The sequence below is a fragment of the Manihot esculenta genome, chromosome 1, assembly GCF_001659605.2.
Source record: "Manihot esculenta cultivar AM560-2 chromosome 1, M.esculenta_v8, whole genome shotgun sequence".
NCBI lineage: Eukaryota > Viridiplantae > Streptophyta > Magnoliopsida > Malpighiales > Euphorbiaceae > Manihot > Manihot esculenta.
In genome coordinates, this window is record NC_035161.2 from 35,731,372 (window position 1) to 35,754,545 (window position 23,174).

The window sequence follows — 23,174 nt, forward strand, 5'->3', positions numbered from 1 at the left end:
TAATGGAAAGGATATTGGAGCTATATGCAAAGGGGATGTAGCTCAAATGGTAGAGCGCTCGCTTTGCATGCGAGAGGTACAGGGTTCGATACCCTGCATCTCCAGTCTTTTTCTCTACTGCTAATTTTTTTTTCCCTCTTAATTTGTCTAGAGTACTACATATAACATGAGCTCAAAAGTAGCTCTTTTTTGAAATTTGATAGTGATTCATTTTCATTTCATATTCTTTGTTCAGAGTGCAACATATAACATGAGCTCAAAAGTAGCTCTTTTCTGTGTTCAGTTTAGGATCAGTCAGTTAGCTTGGCTCTAATCTATACCTCTGCTTCTTCATATTTCCTTAGTGTTACGAGCTAAGAGTTGTCAAGGAACGCTTAATAACTGTGTTTATGGGGAAGATCATGCTAATTTTGTTATCTTTAGCTATGTTATTAATACCTTTAGGTTAAAAGAGCTGCGCGCTGTGAATACTTGATTTGAATATTATCTAGAAAAAGTATCTGTTGCCAAATTTTTGTCTAGCTGATTAATACTTTGAATGTCTCATCTCTTGATTAGAAGGATTCGCTTATGAACTAGATTCTGCAAAAGGCCATTTTGGTTTGTCAAACATCCAATTCTGTAAGCTTATATCGTATCCTGAACGCCAGCATTTCTCATACTCATAAGGCAATATCCATTTTGCCTTGTGGAATGTCAATGTAAAATATGCTGGATGGCTTGTGGTATCGAGTGAAAAACAAACCAAAAACGTGAATAGGAACCTGCAGTTTGTTTCGAAAAGTAAAGTTACATATACCGGTACAAAACAGGCTCAAATTCAATGTCAAATCTTGTGTTTAAACAGTAAGTCAAGGTGAAATTCTTGCCATCGAATTTTTCTAATTCTCAGCTTCAGCATCGGTGCTCATCTTTGCAGCTTCTTCATTCACTTTGACCTTAGCTCCACAGCAGCCCTTTGTGCCATGCGCCTTAACCTCGACCTTTTTGCTGCAGCAACCCCCAGTCTTACCTATTTCCTGCCTCCTCTCCAAAAACTCTGAATTCTCCTTCCAAACCTCTCCATTGGAATAAACCTCCTTCTTCCATATGGGAACAGATGCCTTTAGCTCATCAATAACAAACTTACAAGCATCCAGAGCATCAGCTCGATGAACAGCGGATACTGCAATGAACACACTAGTTTCTCCAACTGCAACTGGACCCAGGCGGTGTGCAACAGCAATAGAGTGGACATTCCAAGATAATCTAGCTGATGAACATATGGATTTGATCTGGCGTACTGCCATTGGTACATATGCTTCATATCTTAGCTCCACTACTACCTTCCCTTCAAATGTGTCCCGAGTTGTGCCTGAAAATGTAGCTATAGCACCAGCCTGTGAAGCACTGACGTAATTAATGTATTTGGCAAGATCAATAGGGTTATTCTCTTCCAAGACTTCCACTAGAGTTTTTTCTTCACTGGCCATCTTTGTTTAGAATCTTTGCAAGTTTCTATGCTTTAGTGTTCACCAGGACAATCCTATCCATTGTTTAGACAGAAATGTCAGGAACTAATGGAAGGATATGTCTAACTGGTCCACACTCCACATTGCATTACAGGCATGACAAAATATCTGTCAAATAAATCCGTAATGTCAATATTCTCTTACTGAAGGGACAAAAGTCTTATACCATATGGAACAAAAAATTTAAAAGAAATTGTTGGTATATCACTATCACAGCTCTTTGGCTTTTGAAAACCAAAGGGGGCAGTTTAGAGCTAGACCTGCATTATTTTTCCTAACAAGGATAAAACCTGAGCCCAGACCAAGATTTTTTACATTTGATGATCAGGCTCATTCAGAGTTCTGATTCTCACAAATTCAACATTTAAAATCAAGCTTATGAGGCAATTTCATTTAAGTTAATCGTCCTACTAACTTGAGGATAATAAACAGACGCTCATTGCTGCACTTACAGTAGAAGGATATTAAAATTCAAATCAAACGAGATACCAATGACGCTTTTAAAGCAAACTACATAAAAAAAAAAAAAAAACAATTTAACAATAAAAAACTAACAAGAATAGAGAACGGGTAAGAAAACACAGGGAATTCAGATAGAGATTAGGGAAATTTCTGTATCATATACATACTCGGCAGAAAGATAAACAAGTAAATAGCAAAGAACAGAAGGAACCAAAATAAAAAACTTAAGAGGAGTTACAATATTAGGTTAGGGTTTGAGCTGCGAATCAACCAAGGGTTCACTTCCTTTCTCTCAGTGCAAATAAAAATCAAGAGATTCTCGAAAAAGATAAAGTGCAGAGAAGGACCTTTGTGGTGGGGGTGGCACTGCAGATAGGAAGTGAAAAGGAGGTTGCAGCAGCTCCGACGCCGTAGACCGAGGGACTATGGTGGTTTTGAAGAACGCTAGATGGAGATGTAGCGAGACTGCAACAGAGGAAACGATGGCTTTTGACTCTTGAAGGAATCGGACAAGAAAGAATCCTCAACCCATTATCTAGAGGGAAGGGGGATTACTATAGATCACAAACGGTGTCGTAATACTAATTTCACGCAAATATTGGGTGAAATTTTTAAATGGATACCTATTTTCCCCTAAATTTATATATTAAGTTATTAATTAAAAATTGAAATGATAGGAATTTGGCTTTAAACAAATATCTCATAAAACTGGGTCTAATTTTCCTTTTAATAGAAATATGTAAATAATTCATGAAATTTTTGTATGCCTAATATCAAGTCTAAACGTTTTTATTCCGCCTGCGTTTCTTTTAATTGCTTGATTTGCTTTGTTTTCATAATCTAGTTAATAATTACATGAGGTCTAAACTTCATGGACAAATTCTTTTTATGGTTAAATTAGCTTTCATAGATTTCTTTTTTTTCATTTCTATTGTTCTATGTATTAAAGCTTTTCTTTTCTTTTTTTTTTTAATTAAAAACTAAATTTAATTAATAAAACAATATATTAATATTAAAAAAAACTATAACATAAAGTATGACGCACTAGTAAAACCTTTTAAAACCATCATTAATTATTCAAGTTGCCGAGAGAATTAACGATGTATCATCCTTCAGTTGGTGGATTAGGCAAGTGTTCAGTTGGTGGATTTGTTTCAAGCCTGGACCTGTGAATTTGAATTTAAGTACGTTCAATTCGTTTCATTCTTCAGATTTCAGTTGAGGGTTCATGAATAATTCAATATATCAATTCGTGAATAGGAAATGCAATGATAATAGGGGGATAATTTTATCATAACAGTGAAAACGTAAAACTGAGTGATCAGCAATGTCGAGAGAGCTATGAGCTCCATTTCTGAGATTAAACGTTTTCATTCAACAATGCAAACAAATCCCAGGTGCAGGTCTACAGATATCTAAAGTTTGTTCCATGCAGTTCCTGAGCACCAATAACATTAATTCAAGAAATAGTATTCAGACTCAAAATGCTGAAAATTGCTAAAAATAGCTTCATTTCCTGCAACAAGAGACACGGAATAATGAGCAAAGTAGGTTACTACAATGTAAGGGAAGTGCTGAAGAAGTGCATAAAATTTATCTATCATGAGAGAGGAAGCTTAAAAAGATGAGGAAATGATCTTCTCAATATACGCAACACAGTACTCATTTGCATCCAAATTAACTCTAATAGAGGCCCAAAAGATGAGGAATTACTACCCTTAACAATCAAAGAAGCTTCCTAGCACCCATCAACCTAACAAATACTGCCAATCCAAAACCTCAACTCCAGAGCCAAGCAGACACATATCGTACGCCTAAAATTAAAGCCCACAACATGTACCAAATTCAGCCAAAACATTCAGTTACCAACACAATCCCAGCAAAATCAGCATGTAATGATTCAAATAGGAGCATAGCAAATTATATTTGTAGATGTTCAGAAAACAAGCCAAACTAGCTGGAACTCCACCAACCACTCAACCACAATACAACAACGCAACTAAAAAGTATTACTATACCATCAAGTGACATTAAAACAAACAGATTCACAACTCAGCATAAGCAATATTTCAATCCAACAATCGAGCAGCAGCAAATGATATCGGCACAAGCATCATCAACCAGAGAATATATGAGGCAAATAAGAGACAAAGCAAGGAGACTGTAAACTGGCCTGTTTCTTTATTCCATTTTCATCCGCAGCATCCATAGCTTTAGGTGTTCCTTGGTTGTTACTTTTGAAGTCCCAGCTGCACTTCCTTCAATGATAGGAGGCCTCTAAGATAGATTAAACTCATCTCCAGCATTGAAGTATCTGAGAATCATGAAACAGAAATCACTATCAAATTTATCGGCTGGAAGAGAAGTCGAATAAATAAACTCTACACAGAAAAAATGAATTTGAGAGAATAGAAAGATAACTATGAAAAAGTTTAAGTACATCTGGTTCAGCTCAAACATTTCTACCATTTCCATGACTTGTACATACTCCCAGTGCACTCTACCTGAGCAGATTCCATTCAGCAACTCAAATCCCAAAAGAAGACCTTTTGAGTGATTTACCGCCTGCCTTTGCGTTTGAAGTCCCTTGGACCAGCCAGATTTGGAAGAGATGCATTCATCTCCTCCAAAAGGGTCATAGCCAACTCCACCTTTCCCATTTTCTTTAAACGGTTGATTAGTGATCGATATATATAGATTGATGGACGGATCTGCTTTGTCTTCATCTCTCTGAATAGTTTCAATGACTCCTCAATATTCCCTGTTCGACCAAAATTCTGAATTAATGCAGTATATGTAAGCAAATCTGGTTCAATTCCACCCTCATCCATTTCCTTCATGTATATTAAACACAAATCCAATCTTCCAGCCTTCTGCAACTGGTTTAATAGTGTATTGTAAGAAATGAAATCTGGAGCAATTCCTGCCTCCTTCATGGAAGCAAACTCATGAAGCATTTCATCAACCCGACCAACATGACCTAAAATATCCAAAACAGTATTATACGTGATCAAATCTGGCTTGGACCTCAAGTCTTTTATCTGATCATATATCAGCAGGGCTTTGTCGTACTGCCTACATTCAGCAAAGGCAAACATGATTCTATTCATAAACATGGTACTTCTAGGAAATGTCAGCTCCGATACTTCTCTAACAAGTCTCAATAACAAGACATGATCGTTTGTGTTTATAAAACCCTTGGCAAGATTAAGAAAAGAAGCCAAAGGCAAAAATTCACGAGACATGATGAGATCCTTGAAAACTTGGGACAAAATTTCAATCTTAGTTTTTTCACCTGCTGCCGCCAAAACAAGATTATAAGCATTAGGGCCAAGGAAGATATTTTTATTCTGTAAAAATTGCAACAATCTGGCAGCAATAGAAACATCTCCAGCTTTGCATAGCTTATCAAGATAAGCAATACAGATTTCTTCAGTGGAGCTTGGAGCATCTTCAATGGCAGCAAGAATCTGATTCAAGTTGCCTTCTGCAACCACATCCTCATGTAGAGATGCATGGGTTGCAATTTGCCTATAATTGGCAACAATTTCAGTAGAATGCACAGCAAGAGGCGAGGTCCGAGGAAAACCGACTGGGATGGATATCATACAACTCTGTATTACAGGTATCATCATCAATTTTTAATTAAAAATAATTAATAGAAAAAACCACAGTTTCCAATCGTCCCAAACAACAAATATTCCTAAAAATTTAGGATAAAAGATAAACGGTAACAATTAACTACCTTTTTGGGCGTAAACCTGATTCTTGGAGGACAAAAAAGAAGCAACCTAGAGAAAAAGAAGTTTTTTCCGAGAATGCCAACCAAAATTCTCATCTGGTTAAGAGACAAAAATAATAATAGAAAGGTAAGTACAGACTCTTTCAATAATCAATAAAATGCATTATCTGACGGCGAGAGAGGTGAAGGGAGAAAAAAAAAATCAATGCAGATAAATGTCATCCCACACACCTTAGGAAGATAAACAGGGAGCGAGAGGGAGAGATTTGTCAGTTAACTTCGCCCCCGCCGCAGCCGGAACTTCAATCAGCCGGCTGCTGTCTCATATAAGAAGTCACCGCCACGTGAGGAAGGCATAAGAAATAAACGAAAACTCGTTCAGGAGCCCGGATGTTTTCATATCGAATGGGTGTGGACTGCTCCATATAACATTCGGTTTTGGGCCGAAGTCCCAAGCTGGGCTAATTTCAGTCCCGTCTAGCAAGGAAGTTCGGTATTTTTTCTAATTTACAGTACAGTCACGAGTTTTAAAAAACTCATAATTTAGCCCTTATTTTTTTAATAATAAATAATTTAATTTATAAATTTTATTTTATTAATAAATTTAATATTAATCAACTATTAATTTAAAAATTAATTAAATTATTATAAATAGTAAAATTATAACATTTAATTATTATAAATTATTAAAATTTTAAAAATTAAATTGTTATAAAAATTAAATTACTATAATTTATATTTAATTTTAATAATTTTAAATAAATTTTTTATGAATTAAATTGTTTGCTTTTTTAAGTAGAATTAAATGGGGTTTTTTAAATATTATTTTTATAGAAAAAAGCTTTGTATATCATTTATTATTTTTGGTAAATTATTTTATTATTTTAATACAAATAAAGTCTAATTTTACATAATTTTTAATGAATGTTATCCGATTAATATTTAAGAGAGTGCTTTTCTTTACGAAGCTTTTCTTTTCCCCTCGCTTCTCATCATGGGAAAAGATTCGAGCAATAGTCAGCACACGGAGATGGCTGTGACGGACGCAAATGCTGCAATTTGGGAAGAAATCGAACGTTCTGAAAGGTAATTCTCTCAAGCTTTATCGGGTCTTCACAAGTTTGGTAATCTTCACACCGTTTTGCAGAACCCAGAAATAACAATCCAAACTATAGAATGATGGGTGTTTAATTCGTGTCCGGAAGAGTACGATAATCTATTCGAGATTAATTACTTCAAGTAGAGTCTCGCTCTAGATAAATCTCACTATTATTTGAAGATAGATAGATTATCTATCCCCATCCTGAGCTTCTTGGTTATGGATTTATGTGTTAGAATTTTTAGCTTTCAAGTATGTGCAATTTAATTTGGTTTTTCTCAGTATAATACTTATGTATATTTTTCAGTTACCTTGTTGCCTCTATGTATGAGGAGGCTGCACCAATAGCTTCCTCAGTTTTGAGGAGCATAAGCGAGGGCAAGATAAAAAACTCAGCGATCAGCATAGACGGATTTGAGTTGCATGACATGATGACATCAGCTGGTATGGTGTTGGTTCAGTCCTTGAACCAACTGGGCAGGTACCCACTTTACGGTTTACATTTATTCTATTTCTTGTTAAGATGTCAATCTGTTCTATTATATTAGTTTTTTTGTTTATTTATTTTTGTTACATCTTTGCAAATGGTAAAAAGTCTTGGAATTGCAACTTACATGGTGCAAGTTCTTGTGTTTCCCGATTCTCCTTATAGGAATTTTCTTGCTTGGGTAGACTCTCAGTGGATTACGGTCTCCTTGTAATGTTAACTGTGGGAATTAATCACTTTCCTTTGATATAACAGATAACTACTGCAAATTGCTGGGATTGGGAACATAGAACTGTTGTGACTTCCTAAAAATTGATAAAATTGTTGTAGTTCAAAGTTTGAAGAACTAGATAAAAGTTGAATTACCTTATAACAATAGAATTATTTCTGACTAATGTTTAGTAGTTAATTAGTTATGGTTGGCTAGTAATTAAGCTTGTGTTTCCAACTGGGAGAGGAGTTCTGTCTCGATACTCATGGTGCCATGGACCATGTGTTACGTCAATGGTGAATATATTTTGGTAAGACAAAATGAATTGGTAGTTAGAGTAAGCTTGGTGGAACCATGCAATTGACATTGGTAGTTTTCAAATCTGACAATTAGATATATCAATAAAGTTAAGAGTAATTTTCACCCATTTTTTATGCTTATTTCAATTTTCATAGTGATCATTGGTTTTTGTTGACTTAGTTTGTAAATTTCAAGCAACATATGCTTATATTGCCAAAACATGGTGTTGCTGTCACTTTTCTTAACTGCATTAATTTCTCTATCGTCGTCTGCATTGGTAGCTTTTACTATTGGTTAAGCAGCTATGCACTAAGTGGGACAGGTTGTGGAATGTGGGAAAAGAGAGTAGTGAAAATTTACTAGAATTAGATGTACAATAGTTTTGGAAACCAATAAGTGTTCAATCTGTAGAACAGCCTTGGGAGTGGGTTGGACGTCTTTTACCTAATGATGCAGCTTCAAAACTGTCACGATATTTGGTGTATTACGATATCATAGTCTTGGAACTGTCTATTTTGTTCATCATACAGTCACTAATATGTGACCCCTTCTTTTGATAGTATACATTATTGATCTAAGTGCTGGACTTGCAGGGTTTACAGAAGTACATAAATGCTGGATGTTTAATGTACTCTGCAACTATAATAAAATTATTTTGCTATTTATGCAGGGCATCAGACATTTTGAATGAGCTCAAAGTACTGTTTGTTTCTGCAGATGCTATCCCTGTCCAAGTTCTTCTTATTGGGTAGTGTTCCCTGTTTGGCCCATCACTTGTTATTATTTATATTTAGATGATCATTTTTAGACTCTTGATTTATTTATAACTTAGCAAATAGTAACCCATATCAAATTTCCCAGTCTCCTCAAGGCAGCTATTAGATAATGTTACTGCAGCTTTTAGTGTTCTAAGAATGTATATTTTGGTCCAGGCGATATTGAGTTCCTTCTTAAAAGTCATTGGTTTGTTCCTTTTACTTGGAAGGAGTATGCTTGATTGCTGAACTTGAACTGAATTCCTCCTAAATAGGAAAAATTGTCCATTTTGCTTTAACTAAAACAGCAGCCTTACTTCTTTAATACCTTCTATTGACATTACTGTGATGCCTCTTCCTCTTTCATTACACTGGACAATGGCCTAAAACTCTTAAACTCATAATAAAAAGATCAAGGAATTAGAAAGAGCCACATGGATTGTAGAGAGTAGCAATATAAATAAATAAAACGTCCTCAAGTTAAAGTGTAATAGTGAAAAAATATTCCTCCCTACCCTTCCAGTTGCACGAGGGGAGGCATAGACATTGATGGCACATTTGGAATGTGTAGAGACTGAACCCAAAAAGTCACCTTAACTTGGTGATTGGTAAAACATTTAAGAAAGAGGAGAAAACCACTAAGTTAGTGCAACCTAGTGTTATATAATTGAATAAAGGGAAATAATGATGCCTCTAATGCAGATGAGGAGTGAAGGTTCTGTACCATTTTCAATGTGGAATCCAAATGTGGGTTTTTGCTTCCATCTTTGGGAGAGAACCAGGAGTTCATTTTCTTACTTTGTAACAACGAAATTGTATTAAAATTGGAAAATATTGAAAAGACAAGTAGAGGACAAATCAAACTTTGTTTTGTTTTTGTAGCGGATCTGGATTTTTTTTTCCCTTGTTTCTTCTCCTCCTTAGATAGGTGGCTTTGACAGTCTTTGAAAGTCTGGAAGAAATAAAGAATAGCATGCTTGGAAAAGGAGTCTCTTAAGCCATCAAATTGTTATTGGGCTTGCCCAATAAAGTGTAATGTAAATGCTGCCTTGTCAGCATGATTGGTGCTGCCTATAAATGGTGCAATGCTATATCAATGTATTCTTGGTTCAGTTCTGATATGCTTAAATCTACTTAGAATCCCTAGTTAATTTGCTGTATATTTCTATTTTTTCCCTCTTAAATGAAGAAAATATCCATGTGCACCTGCATCTTATATTATGTGAATCGCATGTTTTGGGCAACATGTAATGTTAAGATAGATTACCTAGCATCTGTTCAGCAAAATCCATTAAAAAATTAAAACGAAAGAAAGAAAAAAAAACTGAACTGTTCAACATTTTGCTAATGAGTCCTCCAGCTCTCAAACTGAATGTTTACTCTACAGCACACAATATTTGTCTAAATACTATGCTTTTCAAGTTTTCAAGCACTTGAAAATAATTCCTATGCGCATATTAAAACAAATTGATGGATGAAAGGTTGAGGAATGGATTTGTTTTAGGGTCTCAATTTAAGGAAGAAGGGAACTAGGGTTATATAGAGCTTATTAGAGAAAGCGAAAGGCAAATTTCTGGTGGTTTTGTAGCTGTGAACAATACCCGGCTTACTGTATCAGCTGAAGAAAGCAACAGTAGAAGATACAGGAGAGGGAGTCAACGTAACCACCCAGCCTTATCAAACAAATACTTATATTTCCACTATAAAAAGCCTAAGAAATAAAATAACTAAGTTATTAGGTGTTCACAGAGATATATTTAATCCTATTCCTATGTTTAGGAATCCCAGACTAGGAAATTCCAAACATATCTAATCAATATAGGAACTAAATATCAAACAACTCTCTGAATATTCATAACAATGATAAAGCTCCTACATACTTATAAAAACCTAAATTTCTTAAATAGAAAATTTACAAGAAAAGTATGAATTCCATAATCAAGTATCAAAACTAAATAATTCTTCTATCTGTTTTTTCTTCACTGCATGACAGATGTATTTGGCTGTATAGCATATGAATATCATATCTCTGTGACCTCAGCATGCTTGGATGTATTATTCAAAGTGAGGTTCAGGTCTTTTAGGGACAAGTTTGCTTCACGGCATTGCTTCTTATTACATAAAATGTCGTTAAACTAGTACCAAACCTGTAATTCAACAGTTAAATAGAGCACATCTTCAATCGGAGGTCTCATTAGCAAAAACTCCAAAAGTTCAGGCCAGGGAGGGAACTATTATTGGATCTTTTGTTAATGTTATTCAAGCGATGCTCGAACAATGTGTTAAATCTATAGAATATTTTATCAATACATTTTTTTTTCTCTTTCTTTATTTGGAATATTTGCCATCAGCAGATGCCTTTGGAAAAGGCAATTCTTATATATAAAGGAGTGAGAGTGGAATTTTTTTTTTTTTCCAGGGTGTGCTTTCAGATATCAGCAGGTTTATCTTTAGGCATCAGGGAGTTTCTTGAGGAGTTCCTTAGCAAGTGGCATTTGGTGGATGGAAGATATAGTGTTCTTGTTGATGCAAATGTAGACGCCAATGTACAGAAAGGATGTGATGAGAGGAGTTTTTTGGGAATTGATGAGTTTATGGAGGTTGTTGAAATCTATGCTGTTACACTTCTTGGTAAAACTTTGAAGGATCTGGACCTTGCAATAGCTTGGGTTGAAAAAGCTGCAATACCTGAGGAAAGACGGCAGGTATATTTTAAACTTTTGCATTTATATCTATGTCCACTTCTTTTATTGAATTGCTTGACTGGGGTAATGCCTACATGCCATATTAGTTTTCTTCGTCTTCTCTTAAGTTTTGCGTTTGATATCATGGATTGGTTTTACATGCATTTGCTCACATTCATAGATAGATAGGTGGCTGTGCAAGTGATTGTTAAGTCCAGCTGGAAAATAGAATGGCAACATAAAAGTGTAATTTTATTAGTATAGCTACTTGATACTGTGGATGAGCTTCATATTGTCAACTTGTATGCTTCCTGAAGCTGTGCCTCAAATTTGGGTCGTCTAGTAGTTTTATCAATCTTAAGTTCTTAACCTTAGTGCTATTTTGACTATGACTGAGGAAACTGCTATGGTTACTGGTATATATATTTTTTTGCGCAGTTTATAGAAAATGATTGATATTTTTTATTCTAAACTGTTTAAAGTATTGGCTATAACATACGTGCTTATCTGCATAATCCATCAGTCTACCTCTAGTGCACACACTTACATTGCTCGCTGAAACATGCTTATAAGAAAAATAGTTGAAATCATGAAAATTTGTTGAATACACTTGTTCAAAATTGTTTGACATGAAGTGTAGAAAAGGGGAACCAAACAGGCCTGATAGTAATTTCAAATAGAGACTTCTGAATTAAAATGTGAGATTTTGTCAACAAGGGCCATATGCTCTAATTAAGTGCATATGGAATGTGCCTTTTTTACTGTACTTTTATAGCACCCGTTGCTAGTCAAATCTTGACAATCATATTTCAAACTAGTCTTCGCTCCTCACAACTTCTCAAATTTGTTTGTTTCCAATCAATTTTTTCCAAGGATATATGCAGTAGGAAATTTATAGAAGTTCAACCTGAAGATTATAAATAATTTAAATTGGACTATTTACATGAAAAATCCAAAACTTTTCACTATTTTTGCAATTTAACCAAAACTTCAAAAGTTGATAAAATTTTGTAAAATTGTAAACTTTGTTACAATCATATCTAGCTTAAAACTTGAATCGGGGAGGATGTGTCTTGCTGACGTGGCAAGGCAAGATGATGTAAGTTATTTTATTATACTCATATACTACGTAGATAAATGTTATTGATACAAAAAATTCAAAACTTTTAACTATTTTGCAATTTCATTTAAAACTTTAAAAATTGATATAATTCAACTGAAAATCTCTAAATTTATCCTCTTTCGCTACTAAATTTATAAAACCCTATTATTATACTTCATTTTCGTCTGTTTGGTGTAAGAAACTATAATAGAATTTCTTTTCTATTTTTTAATTCCGGTTCTCTTAACTCTTTTGGATTTTAATCATGCCTACTCTTAATGCAATGTTTGTGCTTGTATCTTTAAGCGCTGGCTTATACTATTAAACAATAACAGAAGATGAATAACACAACTATAAAAAGTAAAACTACAATATCTATTTTTTATTATATTAACATGGTTTCTTATAATGAATATAGCAAAATTTATTATGATGGACACCTAGTAAGGTATTTAGAATGTAAGAAACTAATAAATACGAGACTTGTTTGCAATTTTTGTTGGAATTAGTGGCAAATAGAAAGAAGTTAAAGTTGTGATTTTCTACACCAGGCCAAACGGAGATGAAGAAAATAAATTTATAGATTTTTAGTTGAATTACATTACTTTTTAAAGTTTTGGATTAAATTACAAAATAGCTAAAAAATTTGAATTTTTTTTATTAATAATATTTATTTACATGGCATGAGTATAGTAAAGTAATACACGTCATCTTGCCACATCATTGAAATACATTCTCCTCAATTCAAGTTTTAAACTTTAATATAATTGCAATAAAATTTACAATTTTAGATAATTTTATCAATTTTTAAAGTTTTGGATTAAATTGCAAAATAATGAAAAATTTTAAATTTTTCATATAAATAGGCCATTTAAATTTTGTAAAACTAAAAACTAAGTTCAGTTCTTATTGAAATAAAAACGTGTGTATTTTGAAATGAGTTTTCTAAGAAATTCAACACTTTCAAGTTAAAGATCTTTCTAAACAAAGCATAATATTGATTGTAGCTTCATACATCCTTTTAATTTTAACATAAATAGTTTTACAGCATACTCTTAAGGAACTTTTTTCACTTAAAAAAAACATAGTTGCATGCTCCTTCTCTGACCACATATTATAATAAAAGCTTTTAATAGTTTCATGTTTTCCTTTCTATAAGAAGTGCTGCTACTGTAAGTTAGCATGGAGAATTCATGACTTGTTTGTTTTGATATGTGTGTGTGTGTGTGGTTTTCATTTCCCTTGAAACTTCTCCAGACCTTGAAATATAAATTATATTTTTCTTTTGCATGAAATCATCAATGACTGTATCCTTCAACTGTATCTTATTTCCTACAGTGGAATGATGCCTACTTAAATTAACATGCACACTTCTAATAGCATATTGTACTATCTTTTTTTCTGCTATATCTTCTTCTAGGGACTTTTAAGAAGATTACACTCCTTGTACTCTGCCAAAGCCAGCAACTCATCCGAAGGCTCATCAGTTTTGCCAGAAAATAACCATGAAGCTCTCAATTCATCATCAAAAGAACTTAATATTTCTAAAGGATATTCTGAAGTATTAAAACCCAATTACCAGCCTAATGGGGATAATAATACGAAACAAGGAATTTTGAAATTGTCGAGGCGAATAGACCCACTTTTTTGGTGGTTCCGTTCTATCAATTTGAGGGTGGGTAATCTGCAATTGGTCATAACCAATGGGAAGATTTTTCTTGGATGCTTGATGTTTCTTATTTATTACCTTCTCCGACGGAAACAAGCTACTTTAAAAGGGTAAGATGTCTTGTTCCTGCTGTTTATCATCAGTGCTTTTCATGTCTGATCACATAGCCCCTTAGATTGCTCATGAGACTTGCTTTGTGGCCATGACTATCACTTGCTTAGGCAAAATGAGAAAGAATTAATTGACCTTCCTCATTGACATTTTAAAGAAAGAACCATAAGCTGCTCAACACAAGGAGTAATGAATAGTTTTGTGCGGGTTTGTATCATTTGTGCTGCTTTCTTATTTGCAATTGAAACTTTTCTTTGATGATTTGGCTGTCATGATCGGTGCGTTCATTACACCATCGTTTGAGCTGTTTTGCTTTGTTTCCGTGCTAAAACAGAAAACAATAAGTTTAGCTTTCCAACATGGAAAGATGAGTCAAACTGCAACTTTAGATTAGCAACTGTTGAAACTGCTCACGTCAGATATGGATACCATATTGGATGCTTGATTTTTTTACTGAATGCTAGTAATTAACAAGTATGTTCTTTCTCAGGTTTCATGTATAATATAACACAAAAAATTTATACATTTCAGGATTGTTAGGAGACAGCTTGTGTCCATAAAAAAGGCTTTGGTGGACTTATGGCAGCTCACCTTTTCATACCAAGTGAACCCCCTAGCTGCTGTTCAACCTCTTCCTGCAACTCGCGGTGGTCGATGATGACTTTTGTCAAGGAAGAAAAACATATCCAAGTCTGCCAATAATTTCCTTGCATAATTGGTATATTTTATACTCTTCTCATGGAGGCCTTCATTTCATCTTTTTCCTTGTTATTATCAGAATGTTCTCATCCGTATATCCTTGCGGTCATATAAATACAAAGTAATAAAGATAAGCAAATGTATGTATCTGCTGGTAAATTACTAAAAACTCTTCATATTTATCATAATATACAGTTTGGTCTCTATTGTTTCAAAATTAGTAATTTTAGGCCTTATTCTATCATCAACAAGAAGTTTAAGATTCTGAGAGACTGAAGTATTTTGTAACATATCAAATTTAGGAAGTACACTGTAATTAAATTTTGAAATTTGAAGGGTAAAAGTCTAATTTTTAATTGTTAGGGATGAAGAGCATAATAAATAAACTCGGTGGTCAAATCCTCAAGTACAAAGCCGTTAAAAGACCTCAGGCTATATACAATACATTATTTTGTAATTTATCATATGCGAGTATATTCATGCACCTTGCTTTTCAATTTATCCAACAAAGCATTTATATTCCATAGACTAATAATATGTGTGATGGCATTCATGATTGTATAGAATAATAAAGCCAAGATAGAAGTCCTTTATTTTGGGAATTGGACATTGATCTATTCATTTCTGTTCTCCTTACCTTTTTTTTCCCTCTGAAAAAACAATTATGTAATTAAAACTGTGTAATAAAATACTTTTGCATGTTGCTGTATGGACCTCATATTTTTCCTTTACCCGTGAACCCTATGCTTTGCAGGTTGAGATCAGGTCATTGATAGAGAAATAAGTGTTACCAATCCCAACTCACTGAAGATCCATGATTGCTCTTTTTCTATTTGGATACTATTATAGAAATCTTAAGGAAGATGTCGAATTCTAATAGGAGTAGAGCTCAATGTATGCAAGCCTTGGGTTTAGATAGGTCATTTGAGGGGTTTTTTTGCTAATGGATACATCTGTGAGCATTGAGTAGACCATTTATGAGGGAGTAAATCTCATAATTATGGGTGATATATTACAGGGGCATTGATATTATGATTTGCTAGAGAGGGCTTTGGGTGCGGCTGCCTGTTGCTTGTTTCCTGAAATGCGTATTGCTGTTATCTTTGTAATGGGCATTGTTCTTCACACAGTGAACTTACTATCTTCGATTAAAAGATAACAATAATATTATTATTATAAAAAAAGATGATGTACGGTTTAAGAGAACATGCATTCTAATTCTTTAACCAGTAATCAGACTGAGCAGCTTACTTGTAAGGGCTTTTATGCGCACTTATAGGTGAAAAGAGAGGAAAAAAGGAAAGGAGGAGGGAGGAAGAGGAAGAAAAAAAAGAAGAATTCGGCTAGTAAGTAGCAAATTCAAAGGTATTGGGTGTTTTTCATTGTTTTTATTATTTTATATTAGGCCGTGGAACCTCATTAACAAGAGGCCTGAGGAACATTTCCAGAATGAGATCTGAGTTGCTCCTTTTCTTCATTTAGTACTTTTGGGCTGGATGCCTATTGCTGTTAGAAGTCTGCGAACGCTCGTGTTTTTTGTAGAAAAACTTGGCTGTTTATATCTTTATCGGAAACCTTTTTGCATAATGAAGACATTCTCATCTTATTGATGAGGCAATAAAACCTGAATTTGGGAGCCTTTTCTTATTTTCCCTTCTTTTTTTCTTTTCCTTTCTGGCCTAGGCATATTTACAGGAGTACCTGCTCATTATACTCGCGCACACACTCGGACGCAGCACTACAAGAATGATCATAAATTATATCGGATGTCATGGATGACTGGTGTTTCAGCCATGTCGAGTATTACTAGGCGAAAGTTCATTGATAGCAACTTTTGTGGTTTAACTCGGCAATGCCTCCAGCCAAAACGAATGGGTTTTACCCAAAAAATTGTAAGTTTCAGCCTAATCGACCATGACTAAACTAGAATATCGTTATGTTAATGACAGTTAGAACAAATCCATGATACAAACATCGACAGAAATATAAACATCTTTCTTATTTTCAAAAAAAAAAGGGGGAATATCTATTTAATATAAACATCTTTCTTAGGTTTACCGGGCTAAAAGCTACTCCCACTGACGTTAACATTTCATGGCTATCTTTGACAAGATATACTTCAATCCAACTTGCTTTAATATCTATTTAATTACCGCAAAACAAAACAAAAGTTGATACTATAGCAAGTGAAATCACTATTTCTTTCTTTCCTAAGTGAACTACGACGGGTCATCAATGTTTTAACTGCAAACAGAAATTTTCTCGGAAACGGCCTCTGATTGGGAATCGGATTTGTTAGGTTTCTTCTTCTCGGAATCAGAGAGCTTGTTGCCCTGAAATTGGACTTGATTATTGTCTTTAGTCTTCCAAAAATGGAATCCCTTGTCAAAACACATCAGGAAGAATCAGAGACCTCGCTGTCATCATCTTAGGATCCATCGGTGCCACAGGTTACCTTTCAAGTTTGTTGAGGGTTTGTTGAGGGTTTGTCATTTGGCTTTTTCACGACCATGAAGATCGCAGTTTCTGCTTCTTGCTATCACAGACCTTGGAGTTGGGGCAGTGGTGGTGGCGGTTAAGAATTTAAACATTCTTAACCAGCAATATTTGATGACGGGTAAGAATAGCGATTCACAAGTATTTCCATGTCTTAGGCATGTCGATTATCTTCACTTTCAATGACTTCGTCTTAGGCATGTCAATTATCTGCACTTTTAATGACTTCTTATCTCTCAGTTTTACAGAATCATAGGCAGAAACTTGGTTTACTATAAGACTATAAAGGAGTAAGTTTATACCTTGATCTTCCAAAGATGGGGGAGAAGGCGATCTAAATTGGTATCTAAATGCACTTTTAAACTGTAGCCTTAAGGTATCATGTTCCATGTTATATTCCTGGAACTCCTTTGAAGCACTGCTCTTTTCCCTTACCTCCATGGTTGAGATCTAGTCACCTTCTAATTTTTTCTAGATTGACTTTGATCTGCACATAATATTGACGTAGTTCATCTTAAGAACGGCAATGTGAAGTCGTGTAGATTCTAGTATGGACAGGAAATGGGTAAAATGCAGACCACTGTGCGCTTCTGCTGCTATTCCCGTTCAAGTTGCTCTTACTGGCTACTCTTCCCGTTGAGTTTACTATTTCATTGTCCGATATGAAAATAATTTCAACAAAGTGTGAAATTTAATTCGTTTAATGAGATGTAGTGATAAATTAGGTGATCGAAGGTGACATTAACCACAGTCAATCCAACTGTAAAATCCTCAAGTCCCCACACAAGCTATCGAACAGTATAAATCAAAAGGCCAAATATACTCGAATGGAACATATCATTTCTCAAATGTACATGCTCATAACACTTTCAGGGTAATATTAATACATCCAACTTAACCCCACCCTTTTTCTCTCCCTCTTTCTCACACACTTTTTTCCCTAAGAATTGACAGATGAAACAGCTCATCTCCGAGCACAATCCGATGCAGATTACACATGGAATAGCTCTATTTCCCTAATTCTTAAATAAAGAATGTCAATCCTAGATTTTAACTTTAATTTATGTTGATATTCACTAATATCAAAAGCCAGTTACCAATGTCATGGATCACATACCCAAGAAACTACAATAACTTCCATACAACAAAGAAAGAGAATATATTTCCTACACGATAAAAGGCTTAAGATTTCTTATACAAAAAGGGGGGATACACAGCTAATCTCAGCTGTTTAGCTCAGCAGACGGCCCAAAAATACTCAGAATCCCGGTGTCTTATTTCACTCCCTCTTTGAAGTCAAGAATCGTAATCGATTCAATTTATTTCTTTTTTATATTTGTTTATCAATTCTCATCAATTTATTCTTTTTTATATTTGCTTATCAATTCAATAAAAGAATTTAATTCTTTCTAACTTAAAAATACTTTTATTTAAAAGAAATGGAAATCATGCAGGATTGAAATGAATTCTTTTCTTACCAATAATTCATCCTTCACAGTGTACAAGTTCACAAGAAACAGAAGTCCACAGACCCAAAAGCTACAATGCTACCATAACATCCATATTAAAGCAAAACATCGATAACAAAATATGTGATGCATAAACCAAGAAACAAGGAAAACCCTAAAATTCCCAAATACAGCAGTTCTTTTTGTTTGTTTTTGTTCGAAATGGAAAAGGTTTTACTTATCTTTTGTAGAAACCCCATATTTCTCCTGCATCTTAGCAATCTCCTCCTCCTTCTTCTTCTGATCAAACTTCTTGCTCATCTTGGCCTGCTGATAGTACAAAACAATCAAATACCTATTCGCCACGTTGAAACCCGACAAGTGATCCACCGCCGTTTTGGCGTCGTAGATATCCTCGTAAACTACAAAGGCCGTTCCTCGCGTGTCCTTGTTTGTGCCGATCCGTATTTGGCGAATCGCCCCGTACTTTCCGAAAATATCGTACATCTCCTCGCTCGAGATATTGAAGGGAAGGTTTCGGACGTAGAGGACGCGATTCACCTCCGGTGGAAGACGAGTGTTGCCCTTCCGGAGACTGATTGTGGCCATCGGGATTTTGAAGATATCGGCGGAGTTTTGCTGTTGACAGAGCAAGGGACAAGCTTTTGGGTGATCAAATTGTTTGGATAATTCTGGAGAAGGAAGGGCTTGCGGACTCGTAGTGGGAAACTTTATATTGCCTCCAGTGACTGGACGGTGGAGTTTTGAGTTTTTTTTTTTTTCTTTTTTCTTTTTTCTTTTTTCATGATATTTTTATTTTTAGAAATAATATTATTATTGATAAAAGGCCCAAAAGCTAAATAGAAGACAAGACCAAATAGATGGCCCAATTTGCACTAATACATGGCCCACCCAAAAATAAAAAAGGAAAAACCCTAGATTCGAAGTAGGAGACTCAATTTCGAATCTGTTTGTTCTTGCCAACTGCTGCATTAATGCCGTCGTCCACTAGGAAATATAGCTACAGAGGCAAGTTCCTCGAGTAGGGACCTTTACAGACCAAAAGAATAAGGGCTTGGAGGAGAAGTTCCACCATCTATGAGAAAAAGTGGTCGATAAAAATGTCTGAAGTAAGACTTAAATAAAAATAAGGGCCAACTCTCTGATAAACAGCAACATCGAGAAGACAATGACCAAGGGTAGCAACCGAAGCCAACACAGTCACAAGAAGAGCCCAAAGGGAAATAATGGAGATTTGTATACTGATTGAGTAGAGGGTGGCGACCTTCACAAGAATGAGCCGTGCCACGTAGGCTACCAGACCTACTTGCCGGATTTGGACAAAAAAGAGCATTGACCTCCCAAAACACAGGTACTTAGAAAGAAAACCGTTAATTCTGACCGAAGATCAACTAACTATGAGTCTTGCATATGTTGCAAAACCAAAAAACAATTTGCAAGCAATAATCACAAATACATACAAAGCAACACAAGCAAACAAATGGAAAGGAAAACAACTTTTTCACTTAAATATCAAAAATTTTATTTAAATATAATTTTGTCTGGAAATAAGTGAGGAGAACCCAATCTTCAAATTGGGAGAGGAATGTCCCCTGTCTAGATGGAACAGGAAATGAATGAAAGACTGACAACAAAATACCACATGATGCCACAGAAAACTGAGAGAAATGAAAGAAAAGAGAGCATATTTTTTATTTCCTTCACTAAATACATAAATGCAGATGTGAATATGTGCTTAAAAATTTCTTAATGATCAAAATTAGATTCACCTTCTCAAAATACCTTAAAAAAAAGAGAGAACAAATATGATTTATTTTATTTTTATTAAAATGTTTAAAAAAGATGTGTGCGCAAGTGTCAAATCAGATCGTTCGAAACACAAGAGGCAAAAGTGGCAGGGTGTATGCTTGGGGTTTAAGCGATTGCAAGTGTTTCTGATCTGAGGCTATGATGAAAGATCTGTAACTTGACTCCAAGCAGCAGTGTTTCTCTGCCCTAACAGAGAAGGATCAGGTTTTTGTGTTATGATTCGAGGAGGAAACTCTATTGGTTGATGCTGATGACCAAGTGAAATTATCATCTCATTGCCACTAGTTGGTGCCCTGGTCAAACTAGACGAGTGGGGGTAGGTTAGAGATTCGTTTTTCCTGATTCTCCGCACAATATAGTCTCTGCCATTAAAGGGGTAAGATCCAATTCTTTCTGTTGCATCTCATCTCTTCGTTTCCCTGGAAAATCGAGAAATTTATCGGCATTCTTCTGTATAAATGGGTTATTTCTAGATATGTCTATCAGTAGAATTTTGTTTTAGTTTAGGTGCCGACATGGCGCAGCAGAGGATTCTTACCAGTTGTGATCGATGTCGCAGCTTCACTCGTTGAATTCAGCAAAAGGATCCTTTCTATAGGTAATTTCTTTACTCCCATCTTGGCAAAGTTAGGTCTTTAATAGATTACACTTCCGAGCGGATTTATTTTTTCTTCGGAAGAATCTCAAATTTGAGCAGTGAACGAATAAACCAGAAGACAAGCGCTCTTAAAACATGTCAGTTCTGTTGTTTGATGGTTCTTCTTTTTGTTATGAATTAATTATTTTAAATGTCACAAACAATATTCCTTTTCCCAGAAGCCAGTTTTGCTGCTCATTTTCACTGGTAACTGCTTTCTAGGAAGTAGCTCAGGCACACCCCTTTAGTTAATCTTCACTAATCTTCTGAAAGCATTGAACTCTTGCTTAAAGACATCTTCCATTAATCTTTGTAATTGTTGACTGGTAACCTTCCTGAGTAAACTACCCATAAACTTGCAACTATTTGGACCTCTAGTAGAACTCAGACATCAGTGATAGATCAATTGGGACTGCACATTATACCCAGAAAGGGCAGTTGGTTCAGTTGTTTCTGAGTCGTTTCACAAAATGTTTTAACAGTGAATAATGCATCGTGCTCATTCTCAGGGGATATGAATTATATTCTGATAAAATGTTGTGAAGAAAATTTTATTTCCTGGCATCTAATGTCTGCAAAGTGTGATTGCATCATTTCAGGTATTGATAATTTCACGCAATTCATTGGTTGGAATCTTGTTTTTGGGAGTCTCAAACAGAACACATTTCATTCCGTAGAGATAAAACTGCTAAAATCAGTAAAGAAATCAAATCAAAACTCCAGCAATCGGCATCATGCTTGAGAGCTCGGCAGTGTCTCCAACATGGTTCTTCGCTAAGCAAAGGGAATTGTGAGTTTAGAACTCTTTCCTTTGCAATTTCTTTGATGTTGTAATGCCTTGTGCCAGTGCTTTTCTCTGGCTTTCTGATAACCAGGTGCTGAAAAAAGAAGCAAGAGGGAAGCTAGTTATGATAGTTTTTACTAGATAGATAAAGTGTTAAGAAGATGAGAGAGATTGTAGATAGTTGCAAATCAGATAGTGAAGATATTTTGTTGCCTTCTGATATCATGTGCAGGCGCACACATTGACATATCTATAAACACAATAACACACGCGTTACTGCTGCCTTAGAGATCACATTCTTTTATTGGCAATGAAATTAATGGGATTGTATGAGTAACTGCGATTTTTAAACTGGTGTTTACCGTTACATCTTGCTGTTTCTGTCATTGTTGTAAGGCCTCTGGGTTCGCCCTGATCCGGCAAGCTGAAATTAATTCCAGACAGGTTGTTTGGCCATTGAAAACATTAGCAATCAAACTTGCAATCTCAGCTGTTTCACAACCCAAAGAAAATCATATAAATTTGGGACCAGTGTTTTCAAAATGATTGACTGGTTTAACTGGGCCGGTCCAATTATTGGTTTGTCTAGTTTCAATCTTATATTGAAAATCACTAACAAATACAAGCGAAAGGGAATTACCAGGTGGGCGAAGATCATTGAGCAGACTCAAAAAGTACTCCAACTTGAAAGGTCCATCAGCAACGTATACCTTCATCAAACTCAACTCATCAAGTGGCGGAGGAAGCCCGGCAGGGGCGACCTGAGAACACATAAGAACACAATCCTTGGAAGATAAGGGAAGATCTTAGGGTGTCCACATGTGATCTCAGGTCGCTCCTGTAGGAATCCTCCACATTTTCAAATTGATGTTAGAAATTGTGGATAAGTATGCAATGGGTAATTGAATCTCAAGTGCTATATTTATATATAATCCCAAGTATGTGTCCTGAAAATGTACTACACACCACACCATAAAAGGCCACATAGTACTTTCCATTGGTTTTGGTCCGCAATTGTACTGCAAACAAGCCATTGTGAGGCTATGATTTGGAGTGGTAGTACATACATATCATGTGGCATTTGAAGATCGTACATGGATGGTAAGTGTTAGTGTCAATGGGAATGATCACCAATCAATTTGACCAA

The 23,174-nt window shown here is 35.2% G+C and overlaps 4 protein-coding genes, 1 long non-coding RNA gene and 1 other non-coding gene across 11 annotated transcripts; 3 read left to right on the forward strand and 3 right to left on the reverse strand.

The window, feature by feature from the left end:
- The first annotated feature begins 31 nt into the window (after positions 1 to 31).
- Positions 32 to 104, forward strand: TRNAA-UGC. Its single transcript has one exon. It is a non-coding gene; the product is annotated as a tRNA-Ala (tRNA).
- A 649-nt stretch (positions 105 to 753) lies between these two features.
- Positions 754 to 2,493, reverse strand: LOC110628381 (molybdopterin synthase catalytic subunit). Its single transcript, XM_021775049.2, has 2 exons — positions 2,321 to 2,493; positions 754 to 1,619 (listed from the first exon to the last, which is right to left on the reverse strand). The coding sequence occupies exon 2, from the start codon at positions 1,470 to 1,472 to the stop codon at positions 882 to 884; it is 591 nt and encodes a 196-aa protein (XP_021630741.1). The 5' UTR covers positions 1,473 to 1,619; positions 2,321 to 2,493; the 3' UTR covers positions 754 to 881.
- Positions 2,494 to 3,206: 713 nt separating this feature from the next.
- Positions 3,207 to 6,121, reverse strand: LOC110617048 (pentatricopeptide repeat-containing protein At1g11900). 5 transcript variants are annotated; one of them, XM_021759659.2, is made up of 5 exons: positions 5,947 to 6,121; positions 5,719 to 5,811; positions 4,478 to 5,587; positions 4,147 to 4,287; positions 3,207 to 3,489 (listed from the first exon to the last, which is right to left on the reverse strand). In XM_021759659.2, the coding sequence occupies exons 2-3, from the start codon at positions 5,809 to 5,811 to the stop codon at positions 4,532 to 4,534; spliced, it is 1,149 nt and encodes a 382-aa protein (XP_021615351.1). In that variant the 5' UTR covers positions 5,947 to 6,121; the 3' UTR covers positions 3,207 to 3,489; positions 4,147 to 4,287; positions 4,478 to 4,531. The 5 variants fall into 5 exon arrangements, with proteins under 5 accessions (XP_021615351.1, XP_021615343.1, XP_021615358.1 ...); XM_021759651.2 differs by having other exon boundaries at positions 3,207 to 4,287; XM_021759666.2 differs by having other exon boundaries at positions 3,207 to 4,287; positions 4,440 to 5,587.
- Positions 6,122 to 6,651: 530 nt separating this feature from the next.
- On the forward strand, positions 6,652 to 16,038 carry LOC110628578 (protein APEM9). Its single transcript, XM_021775364.2, has 7 exons — positions 6,652 to 6,801; positions 7,122 to 7,295; positions 8,483 to 8,560; positions 10,987 to 11,272; positions 13,774 to 14,132; positions 14,665 to 14,851; positions 15,587 to 16,038. Exons 1-6 carry the CDS (start codon positions 6,710 to 6,712, stop codon positions 14,789 to 14,791), a joined length of 1,116 nt encoding a protein of 371 aa, XP_021631056.1. The 5' UTR covers positions 6,652 to 6,709; the 3' UTR covers positions 14,792 to 14,851; positions 15,587 to 16,038.
- A 2,750-nt stretch (positions 16,039 to 18,788) lies between these two features.
- LOC110628657 (splicing factor 3B subunit 6-like protein) lies at positions 18,789 to 19,508 on the reverse strand. Its single transcript, XM_021775480.2, has one exon. It carries the CDS (start codon positions 19,383 to 19,385, stop codon positions 19,011 to 19,013), a length of 375 nt encoding a protein of 124 aa, XP_021631172.1. The 5' UTR covers positions 19,386 to 19,508; the 3' UTR covers positions 18,789 to 19,010.
- A 230-nt stretch (positions 19,509 to 19,738) lies between these two features.
- On the forward strand, positions 19,739 to 22,321 carry LOC122724571. 2 transcript variants are annotated; one of them, XR_006352015.1, is made up of 3 exons: positions 19,739 to 20,982; positions 21,114 to 21,204; positions 21,843 to 22,321. It is a non-coding gene; the product is annotated as an uncharacterized LOC122724571 (long non-coding RNA). The 2 variants fall into 2 exon arrangements; XR_006352014.1 differs by having other exon boundaries at positions 19,739 to 21,204.
- The last annotated feature ends 853 nt before the right edge of the window (positions 22,322 to 23,174 follow it).

Coding starts and splice junctions, on each gene's coding strand:
- LOC110617048 (XM_021759659.2), bottom strand. CDS start 5,811: ATGAGAATTTTGGTTGGCATTCTCGGAAAAAACTTCTTTTTCTCTAGG. Junction 5,588..5,718: donor TCAGGTTTACGCCCAAAAAG/GTAGTTAATTGT, acceptor CCTGTAATACAG/AGTTGTATGATATCCATCCC.
- LOC110628381 (XM_021775049.2), bottom strand. CDS start 1,472: ATGGCCAGTGAAGAAAAAACTCTAGTGGAAGTCTTGGAAGAGAATAAC.
- LOC110628657 (XM_021775480.2), bottom strand. CDS start 19,385: ATGGCCACAATCAGTCTCCGGAAGGGCAACACTCGTCTTCCACCGGAG.
- LOC110628578 (XM_021775364.2), top strand. CDS start 6,710: ATGGGAAAAGATTCGAGCAATAGTCAGCACACGGAGATGGCTGTGACG. Junction 7,296..8,482: donor TCCTTGAACCAACTGGGCAG/GTACCCACTTTA, acceptor CTATTTATGCAG/GGCATCAGACATTTTGAATG. Junction 14,133..14,664: donor AAACAAGCTACTTTAAAAGG/GTAAGATGTCTT, acceptor TATACATTTCAG/GATTGTTAGGAGACAGCTTG.